This window comes from Melospiza melodia, chromosome W, assembly GCF_035770615.1.
Source record: "Melospiza melodia melodia isolate bMelMel2 chromosome W, bMelMel2.pri, whole genome shotgun sequence".
NCBI lineage: Eukaryota > Metazoa > Chordata > Aves > Passeriformes > Passerellidae > Melospiza > Melospiza melodia.
Window position 1 is genome coordinate 6399151 of NC_086225.1, and position 15240 is coordinate 6414390.

The 15240-nt window shown below is 45.1% G+C and overlaps 1 protein-coding gene across 1 annotated transcript; it reads left to right on the forward strand.

Annotated features, from left to right (window-relative positions):
- The first annotated feature begins 2926 nt into the window (after positions 1-2926).
- On the forward strand, positions 2927-14875 carry LOC134431430 (acetyl-coenzyme A thioesterase-like). Its single transcript, XM_063179441.1, has 6 exons — positions 2927-3023; positions 5472-5541; positions 8804-8864; positions 9836-9922; positions 11917-12074; positions 14863-14875. The coding sequence occupies exons 1-6, from the start codon at positions 2927-2929 to the stop codon at positions 14873-14875; spliced, it is 486 nt and encodes a 161-aa protein (XP_063035511.1).
- The last annotated feature ends 365 nt before the right edge of the window (positions 14876-15240 follow it).

Genomic DNA, 15240 nt, shown 5'->3' on the forward strand with positions numbered 1-15240 from the left:
TGCCCCCATAAAAATACTCTCTCCCTAGTGTCTGCTGTGAGATGTGACCAGGAATAAGCAAAGATGGGTCCTACTTAGAAATAAAGAAAACTTTATTGACTAAACTACAAGAAAAAAAGAAACACACAAGGAAAATGAAAACCTTACAAAACATTTCCTCCTCCCCCCACCAAATTATTTCAATACAATACACCTCCCAAATCATCAACTCTCGGTCCGGCACCACCCTTCAGACCATCAGTCCTCAGTTCATCAAGAGGAGAGGAGTACTTCTTGTGCCATGGTGACCTCTTCCTTTCATGTCCAGTGCTCTCACCACTGAACATGGACCAGAGCTGCTTCTAGGGTCGTCTTTTAAGGATGCCTTGTCCCATTCAAAAAAGGGCAAAGTCTCTCCTTTGGGACGCCTGTCTCCCCCAAATTTTTCACCCCCTGGGGCCGAGGGGTACCACCACTGAACCCTCTTGGCTCCAAGGCACTGCCCCCCCTAGATGCAGTCTCCGTATCACAAGGAAACATGGTTCTGTCCATGGCTATACAAAAAGAGTCCAGCAAAACAGCCACTCCACCATCTCTTCCCACTCAAGGTTATTCTTTTCACATCTCTCCCTTGCTCAGACTTTCATCTCACTTGCTCAGTTCCCTCTTCATCCTCCACTCCATCGCCCCTCCAGGAAAGGTCAATGCTCTGCAAAGTTTTCATTGTCCAAAAAGGGTTAAAAGCTCCTACAAGCAGCCAGACTCCTCTTCTCCCTGCATCGTGTCCCCCTCCCCTGTTCTCCACAGGCCGGGCTGTGCTGGCAGCTCATGATATAAAATTTCAAGGTAACAGTCCAGTCCCAGGCACTGACCCTCTCTCTCTCTCTCTCTCTCCCCATCTCCTGAAGGGGGGGGGGGATTGGACAGGGGGGACGGAACTGCCCAATGGCTCTCAGTGTCTCTCTCTTCCACCCTTGGGCCAGGCCTACCTCCCATCTCTGTCCCAGGCCTGGCCTAGCTCATGGCCGCGTGGCTTTCCCCTCTCCTGCCCAGCAGCGGACAGCTGGGCAGGGGAGGTCTGACTGGCTCCCCTCGCCGAAATCCCAAGAGGGCTTCCCAGTGGGGGAGCTCTGCTTTTAACCTCTGTGTTCTCAGAGGCGTATCCAAATCCCAGTGGCCAAACCAGGTGCCAATATTAAAATCAGAGCACCCATTGGTGGTGTGACCACAGCATCCGAGAATTCCTGTCAAACCACGTCATTGTTATAGGTTAAAGCTGGATCTTTAACAATGTTTAAATGAACAAGTGTTCATGATGTAAACTCATAGATGTATGTTTCTGAGAAACATGGGGAACCCTCTCTGGAACAGTAACTACCAGGAGGAAAGGTTGTAAGGAAGGGCTACAGAAAACAGTCCTGGTGCTGCAGTGAAACCACACAGCACAATCGTCAAATTTTATAAGCCTTGCATTCTTTCCTGAAAACCATTTACAGTTTATACTCTCTGCTACATTGCAGTAAAACATCTGCCTCACCAACACTGACAAGCCCAGGCACTGAGCATCCCCAAAGCAGCTGAGCCTTCAGCAGCAATAACACTGTATCCATGGAAAAAGTAAAACCTTGACCCTCCCGACAGCTCAGAAGTTCTTCCTCAGCAGAGCTTGTATTTTCACAGTGTGCAGGGGCAGCAGTATCCTTATCAGCCGTGTGAGGAGGAGGAGGTAAGAGGAGGAGCTCTTTGTGGGCTCTCGAGCTGTTGACTCCTGCAGGAATATGTGACCAGGGCCATGGCCACAGAGGTGGGAATCCAAAAATCCATGCTGGTTCCGCTGCCTTTGGAATGGGAACGTGTCTGTCCTGGATGCATCTGCTGGGATATCAAGTTGGTGACAGCACGAGAGGGTACGGCACCAAAAGAGAAATAAAAATGAAAATATGAGCCAGTTTTGAGGCATTTCAGTCACAGTGGAAAGACAAAACCTAGCTGTGGCTGCTGCCAGGAGGTGAGGTGACCTCAGGAGTCCTGGGGCAGGAGTGGAGGGAACATCCAGTCTCTGGTGCCCTGGCACCCCCTTCACTGGAGCTGCTCAGCCTGGAGAGGTGAAGGCTGCAGGGAGACCTGAGAGCACTCTCCAGTACCTAAAGTGTCTAAAGAGAGCCAGTGAGAGACTTTGTACCAGGGCAGGCAGTGGCAGAACAAGGGGGAAGGGCTTCAAACTGAGATAGTAGGTGAAGATGGGATATTGGGAATTAGGAATTGTCCCCTGGCAGGGTGGGCAGGCCCTGGAACAGGGCAGCCCCTGATCCCTGGCAGTGCCCAAGGCCAGGCTGGATATTGGGGGACAGTGGGAGGTGTCCCTGCCATGGCAGGGATGGCACTGTGTGGGCTTTAAGGTCCCTTCCAACCCAAACAAGTCCATGATTCCCCCAGCACTGGCATCCACCCTCTCATCTCCAACACCCCCTTACTCTCATCCTTTTCCCCTCACCCCTGCTACCTCTATCCCCTCAGCCCCAGACACTCCTTTCCCCTCATCCCAGATACCCTCTTCCCCTCAGCACCTCACCCTCGGCCCCGCATTCTTAAATGCCCTTTCCCCTCACCCCGGGCCCTCCTTTCCCTTCAGCCCCATCCCACTCCTTCCTTCATCCCAGGTACCCCTTAATCCCTCAACCCGGGCTCCCTTTCTCCTCATACCGAGTACCCTTTTTCCCTAATCCCGGCCATGCCTTGCCCCTCTCTCCAGGCTCTTTCCCCTCAGCCGTGGCTCCCTTTCCCCTCAGCCCAGGCTCTCTTTCCTCTCAGCCCGTCCCGCCTCCGCGGGGAGGCCGGTGGAGGCGATTCCGCCCTATGCCGCGGCGCCGGGCCGGCCGGTCCCTCCCATGGCTGAGGCGGCGGCGGTGCCAGGTGGAGCGGGCAGCGTTCCTCTATGGCTGCGTACATGTGCCGGGCCGTGCTGCCTGCCCACGCTGGGCCCTGCGGGGAGCTGGGCGCGGGGCCGCTGCTGCGATGGATGGACGCCGCCGCCTGCCTCGCAGGTACGGCCAGCGGGGCCCGGCCCCTGCTCGCCCGGGAGCGGGAGGGGACAGCCCCAGCCCTGGGGGAGGCTGGAGGGACGGTGTCAGTCGGTGGAAGGGAGAGAGGGCATTGGAGGTAGCACCGGGTAGGGTGGAAGGGGCCACAGTGGTCATCCTGTCCTGCCTCAGAGTCATCCCAGAGCCCGGGACACGGGATTGTACAGACACTGCTGGGACAGGTCCGGTGAGCTCCGCTCCGCACCCTCTCTGGACAGTGTGTTCAGTGTTCACTGAAGAAGCTCATCATAGAATCACAGAATCCCCTGAGATGGAAGGGACCCACAGGATCACCCAGCGCCACCCCTGCCCTGCACACACACCCCAACAACCCCACCCTGGGCATCCGTGGGGTGCTGTCCAAACTCCCCTGGAGCTCTGGCAGAGCCTGTTCAGTGCCCCACCACCCTCTGGGGGAAGAACCTTTCCCTCATCTCCACCCTGACACAGCTCCATGTTCAGATGGAACTTCCAGGGCATCATTTTCTGCCCCTTGCCTCATGTCGCATTGCTGGGTACCACCAAGCAGAGCCTGATCCATGCTCTGACACCTTTTTTTGACATTTGTACATGTCCAAAAGGGATGAAGGGATGAAGGACCCTCTCACTCATCTCTTCCCGAGGCTGAGCAGATCCAGCTTCCCTTGAGAGGAGGATGCTCCAGTCCCCCAGTCATTCTGGTAGCCTGCACTGGACCCACTCCAGGAGCTCCACGTCTCTCTCGAGGAGCCCAGGAGATTTGGGGTGCAGTTAGGAACAGACACCACAAGGGTGAGGCGTCAGATGGCATGGGAGAGCGAGGAAGGTGGTGGGAATGTGAGGATGAGGAGAATTTTAAAAAGGAGCAGCAGAAGGGAAGAAAAGGGGTGGTAAAAGATAAGCAACAGAAGGAAGGAAAGTACTAATTTAAGATTATTGGCACTTGTGTGCCAAACAGAAGGACAGGTGCCACTGCCTTGGCAGGGGATTGGACTAAATGGTCTCCAGAGGACTCTTCCAGCCCTAACTATTCTGGGATTCCGTGGTTCTGTGAAACAACCACAAATCCAGCCAGCGTGCAGAGCACTCCATGCCTGCCTGTATCTCGGCTTCCAACGCTTCTAAACCACCCTCACCAGCTCGTACAAGTGACGGGTGAGCACTGTGAGCGCGGGGGAAGCACAGAGCTAGAGCCTGGCGGCGAGCAGCGATCCCGGTGCACGGATCAGCAGCCACTCCAGAGTCTGGCTGGCGGCGTTCCGGAGCCCCTGCCAGGGTGCGGGGTGCGGGATGCGGGGCCCGGGGTGCCGAGATGCGGGGCTGGCTGTCCCTGCTGCGGTGACCCCGCAGTGTCGTGCCCGAGCAGGGGTCACACCCACATCCCCCAAAAGGAGCACGCCTCTTCTCTCAGGTGTATGAGGGAGTGATTCCGTTCCAGCCCCTCAGTGTTTTAACCCTCAGAAGGGATTTTTTGAGCAGAGGCTGTGCTTTCCTCTCGTATTTTCAGAGGGAGGTCTTCAGATTTTGATATGAAACCTCTGATTTCTCTGAGCTCCTCATGTGATGCTCACTAAAAATACGGGGCTGCTTGGGAGTGAGAGCTCTTGCCTGTTGTGCAGTGCTGTTTTCCAGGCTTCCTGCTGGTGCCCTCTCTTGCCTCTGACACTCAGGACCTTGGAGCAGAGGTTCTCTGTGTTTATACAGCTCCTAGTACATTGCAGATCTACCTTTTGACTGGAAGCTCTAGGTGCTATGGTCAAATAAATAATATATCATATTAACTTGCTGAAAAAGTTAACTACCAGGTGATGAAATATTAACAGTAAATAAGATGTTTACCTCTTTTTCACAGCCAAATGTACCCCAGGGAGATGACTAACAGTTCAAATTTAGGTGAAAATATTTTACAGTAGGTGAATTCTGGTTTTGAATTTTCTAAATCTTGTTTGTCTTTGCTTTTATTTAATTCCTGCATTTTTGTTGCAGCACTAAGGACATGTACTTAGCTGCTTTCCACTGTTGTGACTGCACTTATAAGCTACGTTTTTTACCTACTAATAAGTAGGTTTTTCTCCTCTACCTCAGAATCCTCCGCTGACATAAAACTTTCCCATGGTTTGCCCTAGCTGATGCTCTTGACATATTGTTTTGAGGGAGAATGATGAGCTTTCTGTGAGCTTGGTAATACTTTGTGACTCTTTCTGTCATTCAAAATGCTTGTTAAGGCTCTCTTACCAGAATGTTCATTTTTAGAAAAAGACCTTAGGTGTAAGTTTTCAAACTGAGTAAGTTAGTCACTATCATCTAGTCTCGTCTCCTGAGGTTGCCCATAAATAAAAACACCCTTTACAACAGAATCATTACCAAAAAATGTAGGAGTAGCTGCCTGCCAGTGCAGAGTGGTAACTGTGTGCCCCTGTGTCTCTTTTGAAGCTGAGAAACATGCTGGGGTGTCCTGCATGACAGCATCCATGGATGACATTCAGTTTGAAGAGGCTGCCAGGTACAAACCAACTGACAACAGTCAGATGTTTCCGTTCTGCACTCTTATTTGGCAGAGATAAACTGAGGCATTATAAAATGGGAGAGAGCAGACCTGTGAACTCACCACAGCCACAGGGCTGAGTCTCAAAACTGCTCTTTTCTACCTGTGATAGCCTGACCCTTCCAGAGAGCAGATCCATCTCACAGGGCAGAAATAAACTCTTGTTAACTTCACTTGGCAGTTGAGATGCCTGGTGAGAAAATGATGGCCCAGTGGTCTCTGGCTCTGGGGAATGGCTGCAGGCCACTGCTTATCTCTGTTAAATAAGCAATATTACCTATAAAACTTACTGTTATCAGTGTTTTTATTGCTGCAAGGTCTCTTTCGGTTCATTTCTTAACATCTTTCTCTTTCAGCTATTTTATAAAAAAGATAAATGTTTTACATTCACTGAGCACTGAATTAACTGAGTCTACAAGATAACACAGGACTGAACTTGTTTTACCATTTCTCATGGTTTTCAGTGGGATAAAAGACACTGTAAGAGGAAATGGGCCCTTTATTCCTAAACCACACCTTTACAGAAACCTAAAGGTTTCTTTGTGGGTTTTGTGTGGTTTCACACAGAGCAATCTGGGAATTAGGGAGTGGTTAGATGGGATAGACCTGGTTGCATAGAGCAGTGCACATGCAGTTTTTGTGGCTGTGAACACAGCAACACTGGCTGCCAGAGGTACAGATGATGGCAGTTAAAAACTGTTCATAAGTGTAAAATAAGCATCCAGTCAGACTTGAGACTGTTAGGGCAGTGCCCATTAGAGCAAGAACTAACGCCAGTGACAAAAGACAACACAATCATACCAATTCTGGAACTCAAAAGAGAATTTCTTGGTCTGTTTCACAATATTGAAATGTTCGTACTGCCTGGAATTGCTCTGTGTTTTTAATTTTGTCTTTAGGAAAAAATCCTGTTTGTGAAAACTGATCGAAGTTAGGGTAATGTTTCCCTTTCAGGTGTAATAGTTCAGGGTTAGTAGCTTCAGAGCCCTTTTCTGTCTTGTTTCATGAGAGCAGAACAGAGCTGCTGGAATATGATGAAAATACTTTTCCTTCCAAATTTGTTTCTGAATATTTCTCTTTTTTTTTCTCCCTTGTAATACCAATGTTCCATTTGTAACAAGAATTTCAGGTACTGATCTTGTAACTGTGAAAGAAATTATTTAAGAAATTATTTTTCTCTGCCAGGTCATCCCTAACATCCTTCTTGTAGCTTACTGTGCAATTTCCTAAATTTTGCCAGATCTAGTTCATTATACAAACATTTTGCATAAATAAAGGAGTTCTTGCTTCTCTCTCTGGTAAATTAATAAGATAGTTTTTAAATAAGTGGCTTACTGTAAGGTTTATTTACCTAAACCAGGTGGCTAAATCTTCTGCAGGGATTAAGTCTTCTGTGTTTATTATGTAAAGAGAAATTGCCACACATCTATATAGTTCAAAACTTAGCCTTATACCATGATAACCTCTTCCTTTTCTTGCAATACACAGCAGTTCAGTTGACACATCTGATTTTAAATTCCATTTATTTAAATTTTGTTAGTTTTCTGTCTGTGAATGATAGTCACTTCATTCTGGTAAATTTCTGACAGTTTTAAGTGGAAGTGTGGTGCTGTGTGACTTCTGCCCCTGCAAATCTGTAGCTCTGACCACTCTCCTTTCTGGGAGGGAGCTGGTGGCTCCCTCAGCTGTGCAGTTGGGAACAATTGCCTTAACAGTTCTGCTTTTTCTTTGCAATAAATAACGCAAAAACTTCTGAGATGATTTTGAGCATCTCCTGCAGAAGCTAATGAGGGCTGTGCACCTGCAGATGGTCTTGGTTCTTTGCACTGACCATTTCCCCTGCCCTATCCACCCAAAGGATTCCACCTGTGTTCTTGGGTGAGTACAAGAAAGAAATTTGCTGTGTAAAAAATTGCTGCGTAGTTTGTTGTTCCTGTCAGGTCCTCTGCAGGAGCAGGTTTCCTATTTCCCATTTCCCATTCTACTTATGCAGTGGAACAAGCAATTTAAGTAAGCCTTTACCTTTAAATGTCCCAACTTCATTCATTTAAATTAGTAAGCAGCTATTATTGTTGTTGTTGTTGTTATTATTTTTAAATAAACTGGGGTGGCAAATGTGCAAAATCCTTTGCTGTGAATGTTTTGTCAGTACTCAAGTGCTCTGAGTTACATTTTACTTCAGTCTTGGCTGTAATTAGCTCCACTTTTCCTGCCCCAGGGCTGCTCTTCAGCATTTGTAGCTCAGTTTGAATTTCCTGGAGGCAGTGGCCTGACACCCTTCTGTTTTGGCTGTGGCTCTGGCTTACCCTGCACACTGTGTCCTTTTACTTCCTGCTCACTGGGAAAACTTGAGGGCAAACTGCCTTCCTGCCACCCTCTCAGCACTGCTTAGGGCTGGGATTTGAGGGCTTTGGAAACAAGGCTTGCTCCTGTTTTCAACATGGAGCAGGTGCTTTAGGAATTCCAGAAGGAAAGAAAATACCTCCTCATTTAAATTTGTTTTGATGACATAATAAGGAGAATTTAAAAGGTAATATATAATAAAATAAATAATATAATAAAAAATTAAAATATAGATAATATAATGAAATCACATTCGATAATTGTCTAATAATCCAGAATCTCTAGAATTTTTACCAGATAATAAAGTAAAAATTCTGTTTAGTTGTTTTATGTAGGTAAATGGGGAAGAGTGGTTTTCAGAGGGATGATGATAGCACAGAAGGGACAAGCAGTCCTGTTCTTGGCCAAGACTTGGAACACAAACTCTCTCCCCATCCAAGAGCACTTTTTCCCTGGGGTTATCTCCTCGTGTGCACATACCTGTGTGCCAGAGGTGCTTGTGGAGTGTATCTGAGTGCTCCTGCAGCTGTATGTACTCCGTGATTTCTGCAGGATGTGCTTGTGAGCAAAGCCAGAATTCCTGGGTGTACCTGAGCACACCTGCTGCCATTCAGACACCAGCAGAGAGAAGGAATGTTGCCATTAAGGTTGTGCAGTGGCTCTAATTTTATTGACCAAGTCTGACTGGAGAATAACAGTGTTGAATTGAACACAGTGAAAAATTCACTTTTTTTCAGTGAATTCTCAGTGCAGTGTGGAAGACACAGACTGATTAATGAGATGTTCTTTACCACTTTTAGAAGTACACAGAGAGGCAGGTTCAAGCCCTTATAAAGCTGCATGTTTGCCTTCTATAAGGTCTTACTCTTCTTAACAGGGTTGGACAAATTATTGCCATCAGAACAAAGGTGAACAGAGCATTCAAAACCAGCATGGAGGTAAGAGATCAGCACACTTTTTTTCCAAAGGTGTCGAAGGAATAGAGCAGAGGTGGGAGCAGCAGAGGAGCACAGCGTGGCTCCAGGTTTATTTGCTCCAGATATTTGCAGATATCTGAACAATAAAAACTGCCTAATGGCACTCCTTTCAGAGTGTTGCAGTTGTGTGTTTCCTGTGAAATAATCCATGTCAGAGCAGCAACTGGGCCCTGAAGAATTGAAGCCTTTGGCAGGTGTAGTGGGCAGGATGGGAGAGGTGGTGTTGGTCCAGGCCAGATCCACAGAACAGGTGAAGTTCAAATCATTTTAGAAACTTTTGATACAAATGTACATATGTCAGGTGTACGCATGATCCTAATCTTCATACTGCAGTCAGTGTGCAATGCCTTGCCTGATCACTTCAAATCAGAACTGAACTTTGGGGATGCTTTTTGTGCATTGTGCCTGTGTCCAAATCCCATTATTATTAATGGGAGTGATGCATCTCACAGGTAATGTATTCCAAAAGTTTCTAAAAATTAGAAAAAACCTAATTTTGATGTGTGTCAGGCCTATGCCACAGGATCGAATCCAGTGTTTCATATTCAAGTGTTTCATTTTGCTTTGCACCCCTAAACACACTTTTTTTGCATGTACAGATCTTAGGAACTTATTCAGATGGGGATTCCAAATGCCACAGAAGAAAATGGAAGAAAATATCCATAACACTACATCTAACTGTCTTTCCTGTTTTTATAATTCTACCCTACAAGTGATGCTAAACAAACATAAAATTTGTGCTACTAAAAAACCTTTCAGAGCTGACTGAATATTGTGATGACCAGAGATGTATCAGTGATTAGAGCAGGTTTTTTACCTTTATGCTTTAGGTGTAAGGGACTGATAAAAACTGCACTGTATTGTCTCAAATCAACTGACTATGATGTAAATACCTTTTTTGTCTCCTTCCTCCACCACCTTCTTCCTTGTAGGTTGGCATCAAGGTGACAGTACAGGATGTTTTGACTAATGCTGAAAAGATTGTGAGTGTGGCATATGCAACATATGAGGCCAAACCAGTTGGTGGTGGAAAAATATTTTTCCTGTTTTCTCCTAAGCTTGGAGCAACTGAGTTTCTGTGAAATAACCCAACTTTTCTGGTTGTGAAACACAGCAGAAACAATGTTTATTCTGATCAGTGATAGGAAAAAAGCATGAAGTTCAGACTTTATAAGATAGAGTCTGGGGGTTTATTTCTAATTTGCTTCTCTGAAATGCTTAGGTTGTTGCTATTACTATTATTATTATTATTATTATTATTATTATTATTATTATTATTATTATTATTATTATTATTATTTCCATTTCTATTTCCACGTCCTTTTGCACATTTGTTCATTATACAAGTGAGGTCTTTGTGAGGGCTACGGTATTGACAGAGGCAAGCAGTGAAAGGGAGATCCTTGTGAGTCTCTCTCCTTTTCAGAAGTTGATTGCAGGGTGGGCTTTTTTATCCTTCACTTCCCCTCTTGGGGAGGTTGTTCAGACATCACTGCTCAGACAGAAGACATCATTATTTTTAAGCTCACTTCCAATCTAAATTGGTTCTTTGCCATTTATGTTGATTGGTTTTCACGCCAGGGCTGTTTTTCTCCCCAGTGTTTGGAAATCAGTCATGGTACCATTGGCCTTCACATCACTGTGCCAGACAGGCACAGTCTTTTTAGAATTTTCTTGTAGGGAAGGCCAGACACTCCTCAGACTCTCTTAACAAACTCCCTTTGCATGTAAAATTCTGCTTTCTTGAATGTCACATCATGGATCTGACTTTCCTGTCTCACTGCATGTGTTATGACAGCACATCTGGCTGTTAAACATCCACTGGAGATTGGCAGAGTCATCCCATGAGCAATTAATAGGTCCAATCACTACAGCTCTCTCTTCTGTGAGGATGTGCCACAGTTTGGAGAAGAAACAGACTAGAGCAGTTTTACTAAAACTAAAGCCCAGCTCTTGTCTCTGAAGGGCTAATGGCTAAATTTCTACCCTGATAGCACAAAAATATTATCAAGAATTGTTTGTTACTAGTTTGATATCGTACTCAAACCATAAACCTTTTTACCTTTTGCCCAAATTTCTGGGGAGATTAATTCAGGATTAAATTGGAGATGATTAATTAAGATTAGGCTTAAGACAGGAATGTCCCAGAGGGAGTTTGAGAGTTCAGTTCAAATTCCATGACAAACTAAAATCTCAGAGAGATTGAAGAATATTTTTTTCAAATCCACTTTTCTGAACAACTGTTTCTAAGGTTGTACAGAGAGAATGTCAATATAACCACCATCTTAATTTTTTAACTTGGCCACGTGGGAAAATCTAGGAAGCTCTTGAAAAGGGCTGGAAAGGAGGCAATGAATCTGGAAGAGGGTTAGAGGCAAGAGTCAAAGGCTGAGAAACATTAGTGGCTGCACTGCAAGACACAAAATGTTGAATTTGTCTGTGGTGCGCTGCTTTGTGCGTTATTTTAATGCTTCTGAGGCTAGGCCTTCTAGACAAATCTCACAAGTGATTGTTCAGATTATTCACCTGTGGTGTAATTATCCAAATGTAGTAATTTTCTTAAAATTACTACATTTGTTTTGGATGCAGCTTGTAATTGAACTGAAATACACAGGAATTTGCACTGACACCACTGACCGGTGTAACTGAATTTATTTTCTGGTTCAAAATTTCTATCCTCAAACCTTCATATTAAGTTCATATTTTCCTGTCCTTTTCATTTATTTTTTTTCTTAAATGAGAACTGTCTTAAACACTGTGTGCTCTCATGGATGCTTGTATTTAAAAGCTAAAAGCACTTTGTCATTGAGTTTTAATGAATGATTCTGAAAGGATAATGCAGAATCTCTTGAACTTTATACCCCATGTTAGTTGTATTATTAAACTTGTCATCTTGGACAGCTGATAGGAAGAAGTTGTAGAAAATGCTGATGCCATTTTAAGTTCAAAGTGCGCTTTGTTACGATTGTGAAATTCGGAATTGCTGTATTTTCTTCCCTCTCCATTTGCACAGGTTGAGTTAAAACCTGTACAGCTTCTGTCTGCAGAAGACCACCTGGAGCACATCCTGGCTATTGAGAGGAGAATAATCCATCTGGGCTATGTCCAGGTCTTTCAGAAGCTGATGCAGGAGAGCAATAAGGAAGGTGATTTTTCTACTCAGCACAGAAGGTAAAACAAACACTTATGGGCAGCAGGAAGGAAGGAAGGAAGGAAGGAAGGAAGGAAGGAAGGAAGGAAGGAAGGAAGGAAGGAAGGAAGGAAGGAAGGAAGGAAGGAAGGAAGGAAGGAAGGAAGGAAGGAAGGAAGGAAGGAAGGAAGGAAGGAAGGAAGGAAGGAAGGAAGGAAGGAAGGAAGGAAGGAAAAAAGCAGGCAAAACATCTCCTTGGGGTTGGGGTGTCAGGTAGAAGAGTCTGTGTCACATTAGTGGATAGAGGTGCTAGAGGTGTGTTAGGCAGTTATTCAGTTTCTTTGTCTCTCAGAAATTCCAGATGTAAAAACACAGGGTTCAAGGCCAGGTGTGCATTAAATAGATGTGAAATGCAGATCTTCATGTGGTTCTGTGTGTGGGGTTTCACAGGTCCCACAGAACGCAGCAATAAACATAGCAATAAACTTCTGTGACACTAGTTGTGATGTAGACAGAAGCATGACATTCACTCAGGCTTATGGCCATCTCTTTGCCAGAAAGGAAAGTAAGAACTATGTTTATGCCCTGAGATGATTCCCAACAAGCAGAAGTTTCATTATGTGGAGGTCAAAACAGGTAAAAAAGTTAGAAGAACTGAACGAAGAAACAGGTTCTTCTTTATTTATGGTAGTAATTTCTGTTCTTAAAGGAAGTTGTGCTTGTAAGTTGTTGTGTTCCCTCAAAAAAGAAATTACTCAGAGCAGTTAGGAAAATATGCTGGTATTTAGAAAATCTGAGCTGTAGCTCCATGTATAAATAACAGGCATTATGTGGTTTTACTGAGGAGAGATTAAACCTGTTATAAACAAAGATCTAACCTTAGTAAGACTTCGTAGAACTGCAGAGTCATGTTTGGTACAAGAAAACAAGCTATTTGTCTTCATGGTAACTGTCTCACAGGGTACAGTTTAATAACCTGAGTGACAAATCAGAGGTCGATGGGTTTTGTCTCCGCTGCCTTTCCTGGAAACTTCTTTGAAGGATATTATTGCAGCACTAATTCACCTCCTTAAGGAGACAGAACAAGCAGAGTGGGAAAAGAGAGGAGAGAACATTGTGTGTAAAGGCTGCGAGGTAGCAGCATATGTACAAATCATACCCTGAAAGTGAGGTTTATTTGACGAGTGGATCTTAGGGAACACCTTGAGTAGGTCCAAGGTACAAGTTAGTCATATGTTTCCACACACTTACATAATCACAAAGTTAGCTAATTATGCCACAAGTCAAAAGTACAATTCAGGTCAAGCAGCTCCTAGCACAGATAGGCACTTTTAAAATTGCTTGATGTGATCTCATGCCTAAATCTTCCTGAAAAACACCACTGAAAAGAATTGAGATTAGAGTGAGGATGCAAGGCTTAACACTTGAAAATGACATCAGAAATGCTCAGGTAATACAAGGTAGTTCAGATCCTCATTTCAGTCATTTCATGCAGGTGTTGTCTCAGGCAATTACAAAATTTGTAAGAAGGTGAAATAATCAAGTCCTGCTCTAATCTTAATCCAACACACCTGTACAGGTGCCCATCACACACAGTGCAGAGTCTTTGACAGACATTTGAGTTGGTGCTGAACTGCTCTGACAGCCCCTGAAAGCCAGCACACGCTGGGGCTTCAGCTGCTGCTCCCCTGCAGGACCTGCCCCTGACAAAGGGACACAAAACTGCTCCTGCCACAGAAACTGCTCCTGCCACAGGGACACAGAACTGCCCCTGACAAAATGACACAGAACTGCCCCTAACAGAGTGACACAGAACCATCCTGACAGAGGGACAGGAACTGCCCCTGACAAAATGACACAGAACTTCCCCTGACACAGAACTGCCCTGACACAGGGACACAGAACTGCCCCTGACACAGGAACTGCCCCTGACAGAGGGACACAGGAACTGCCCTTGCCACAGGGATGTGGGGATGCACTGAGGGCTGACAGCAGCAGCTCCTGGGAGAGCAGAGAAAATGTTCAGCTTCTTATTGCTTCCCTTGCAAACCACAAGGCTCTTCTGTGCCTTTCTGTTTGTCTTCTTTTTGCTGAGTCTGAACAAGCTGCTCTCTTTACCGGGTGTGCTTTCTTCTGAAAGCATTCATTGATGCATTGCTGCTCTGTTTCAGATACTTGTGAAGACAAAGATGCAGTTTCAACTGAGCATACCCACGTACAGAGCACTGAGCTTGTCCTGCCTCCTCATGCAAACCATCATGGAAACACTTTTGGTGGCCAGATCATGCCTTGGATGCAGACAGTGGCAAGCATTTCAGCAAGGTACTTTCCTACAGTATTGTCTCGGCATGTGGTTCTAAGTGGATGTGCTTTTAATGTTAAAGGTTTCACAGGGATTTGTTTTATGAAGAATACAGACCCAGGCCTTTGTGACTTGTCTTCCTCCTCACATTACAGGAGGCCTTTGAACTATTTAAGTGGTACATCTCCCACAGCATGCCATGCCGCTGAGACTCAGACATTATTCAGTTACACATACAGAGCCTAAGGCAAAAGAGGCTGTGTTACCTTCCTGGGAATCTTTGCAGAAAACTAACATTGGATACAGGAACAGAAACCTGCTCTCCTTGTGCTTGGTGCAGTGTTTTAGAAACAAAGTTAGTTGTTTAACCAGGATCAGACCAATACTCACCCTGTATCAAGTGACATCCAAAAATGAACAGCCACCTGCTAGAACTTAAGTCTGCAGATCCTCGTGATGCCAGAAGAAAAATAAGTCAGAGAAAAAGGATCCACATAAACAGGCTCTGTTTTTTGGTGTGTGCACAGAATGGATGCATAACCCTCAGCAAGTCACTTGACCTTTCAGTCCCTCTGAGTTGCACATCCTATGGCTTGCAACAATTTTAGCAGTTTAAAGAGCTTGGGCATCTTCAGGTAAAGAGAACAAAATATGTTTTGTGACGCTGCCTGCCAGTGTGACCCAGGCACATAATCACTTATTTCCTCTTCCCTGGAGTCAAACCGTTGTTTGTCTCCCTTCCTGTTCCTGGACACCGCACAAAGCTTCTTTGTAAGCAGCACTCAAGTTTCAGTCTAAATTCTCCTTGCATACCGAGTGACCTAATTCACTGCAGGGATGTTAGATATGTTTTCTCTTTTTATCTTTAATAATTAAATGACTTTTCCATTCATTATTCATATGGT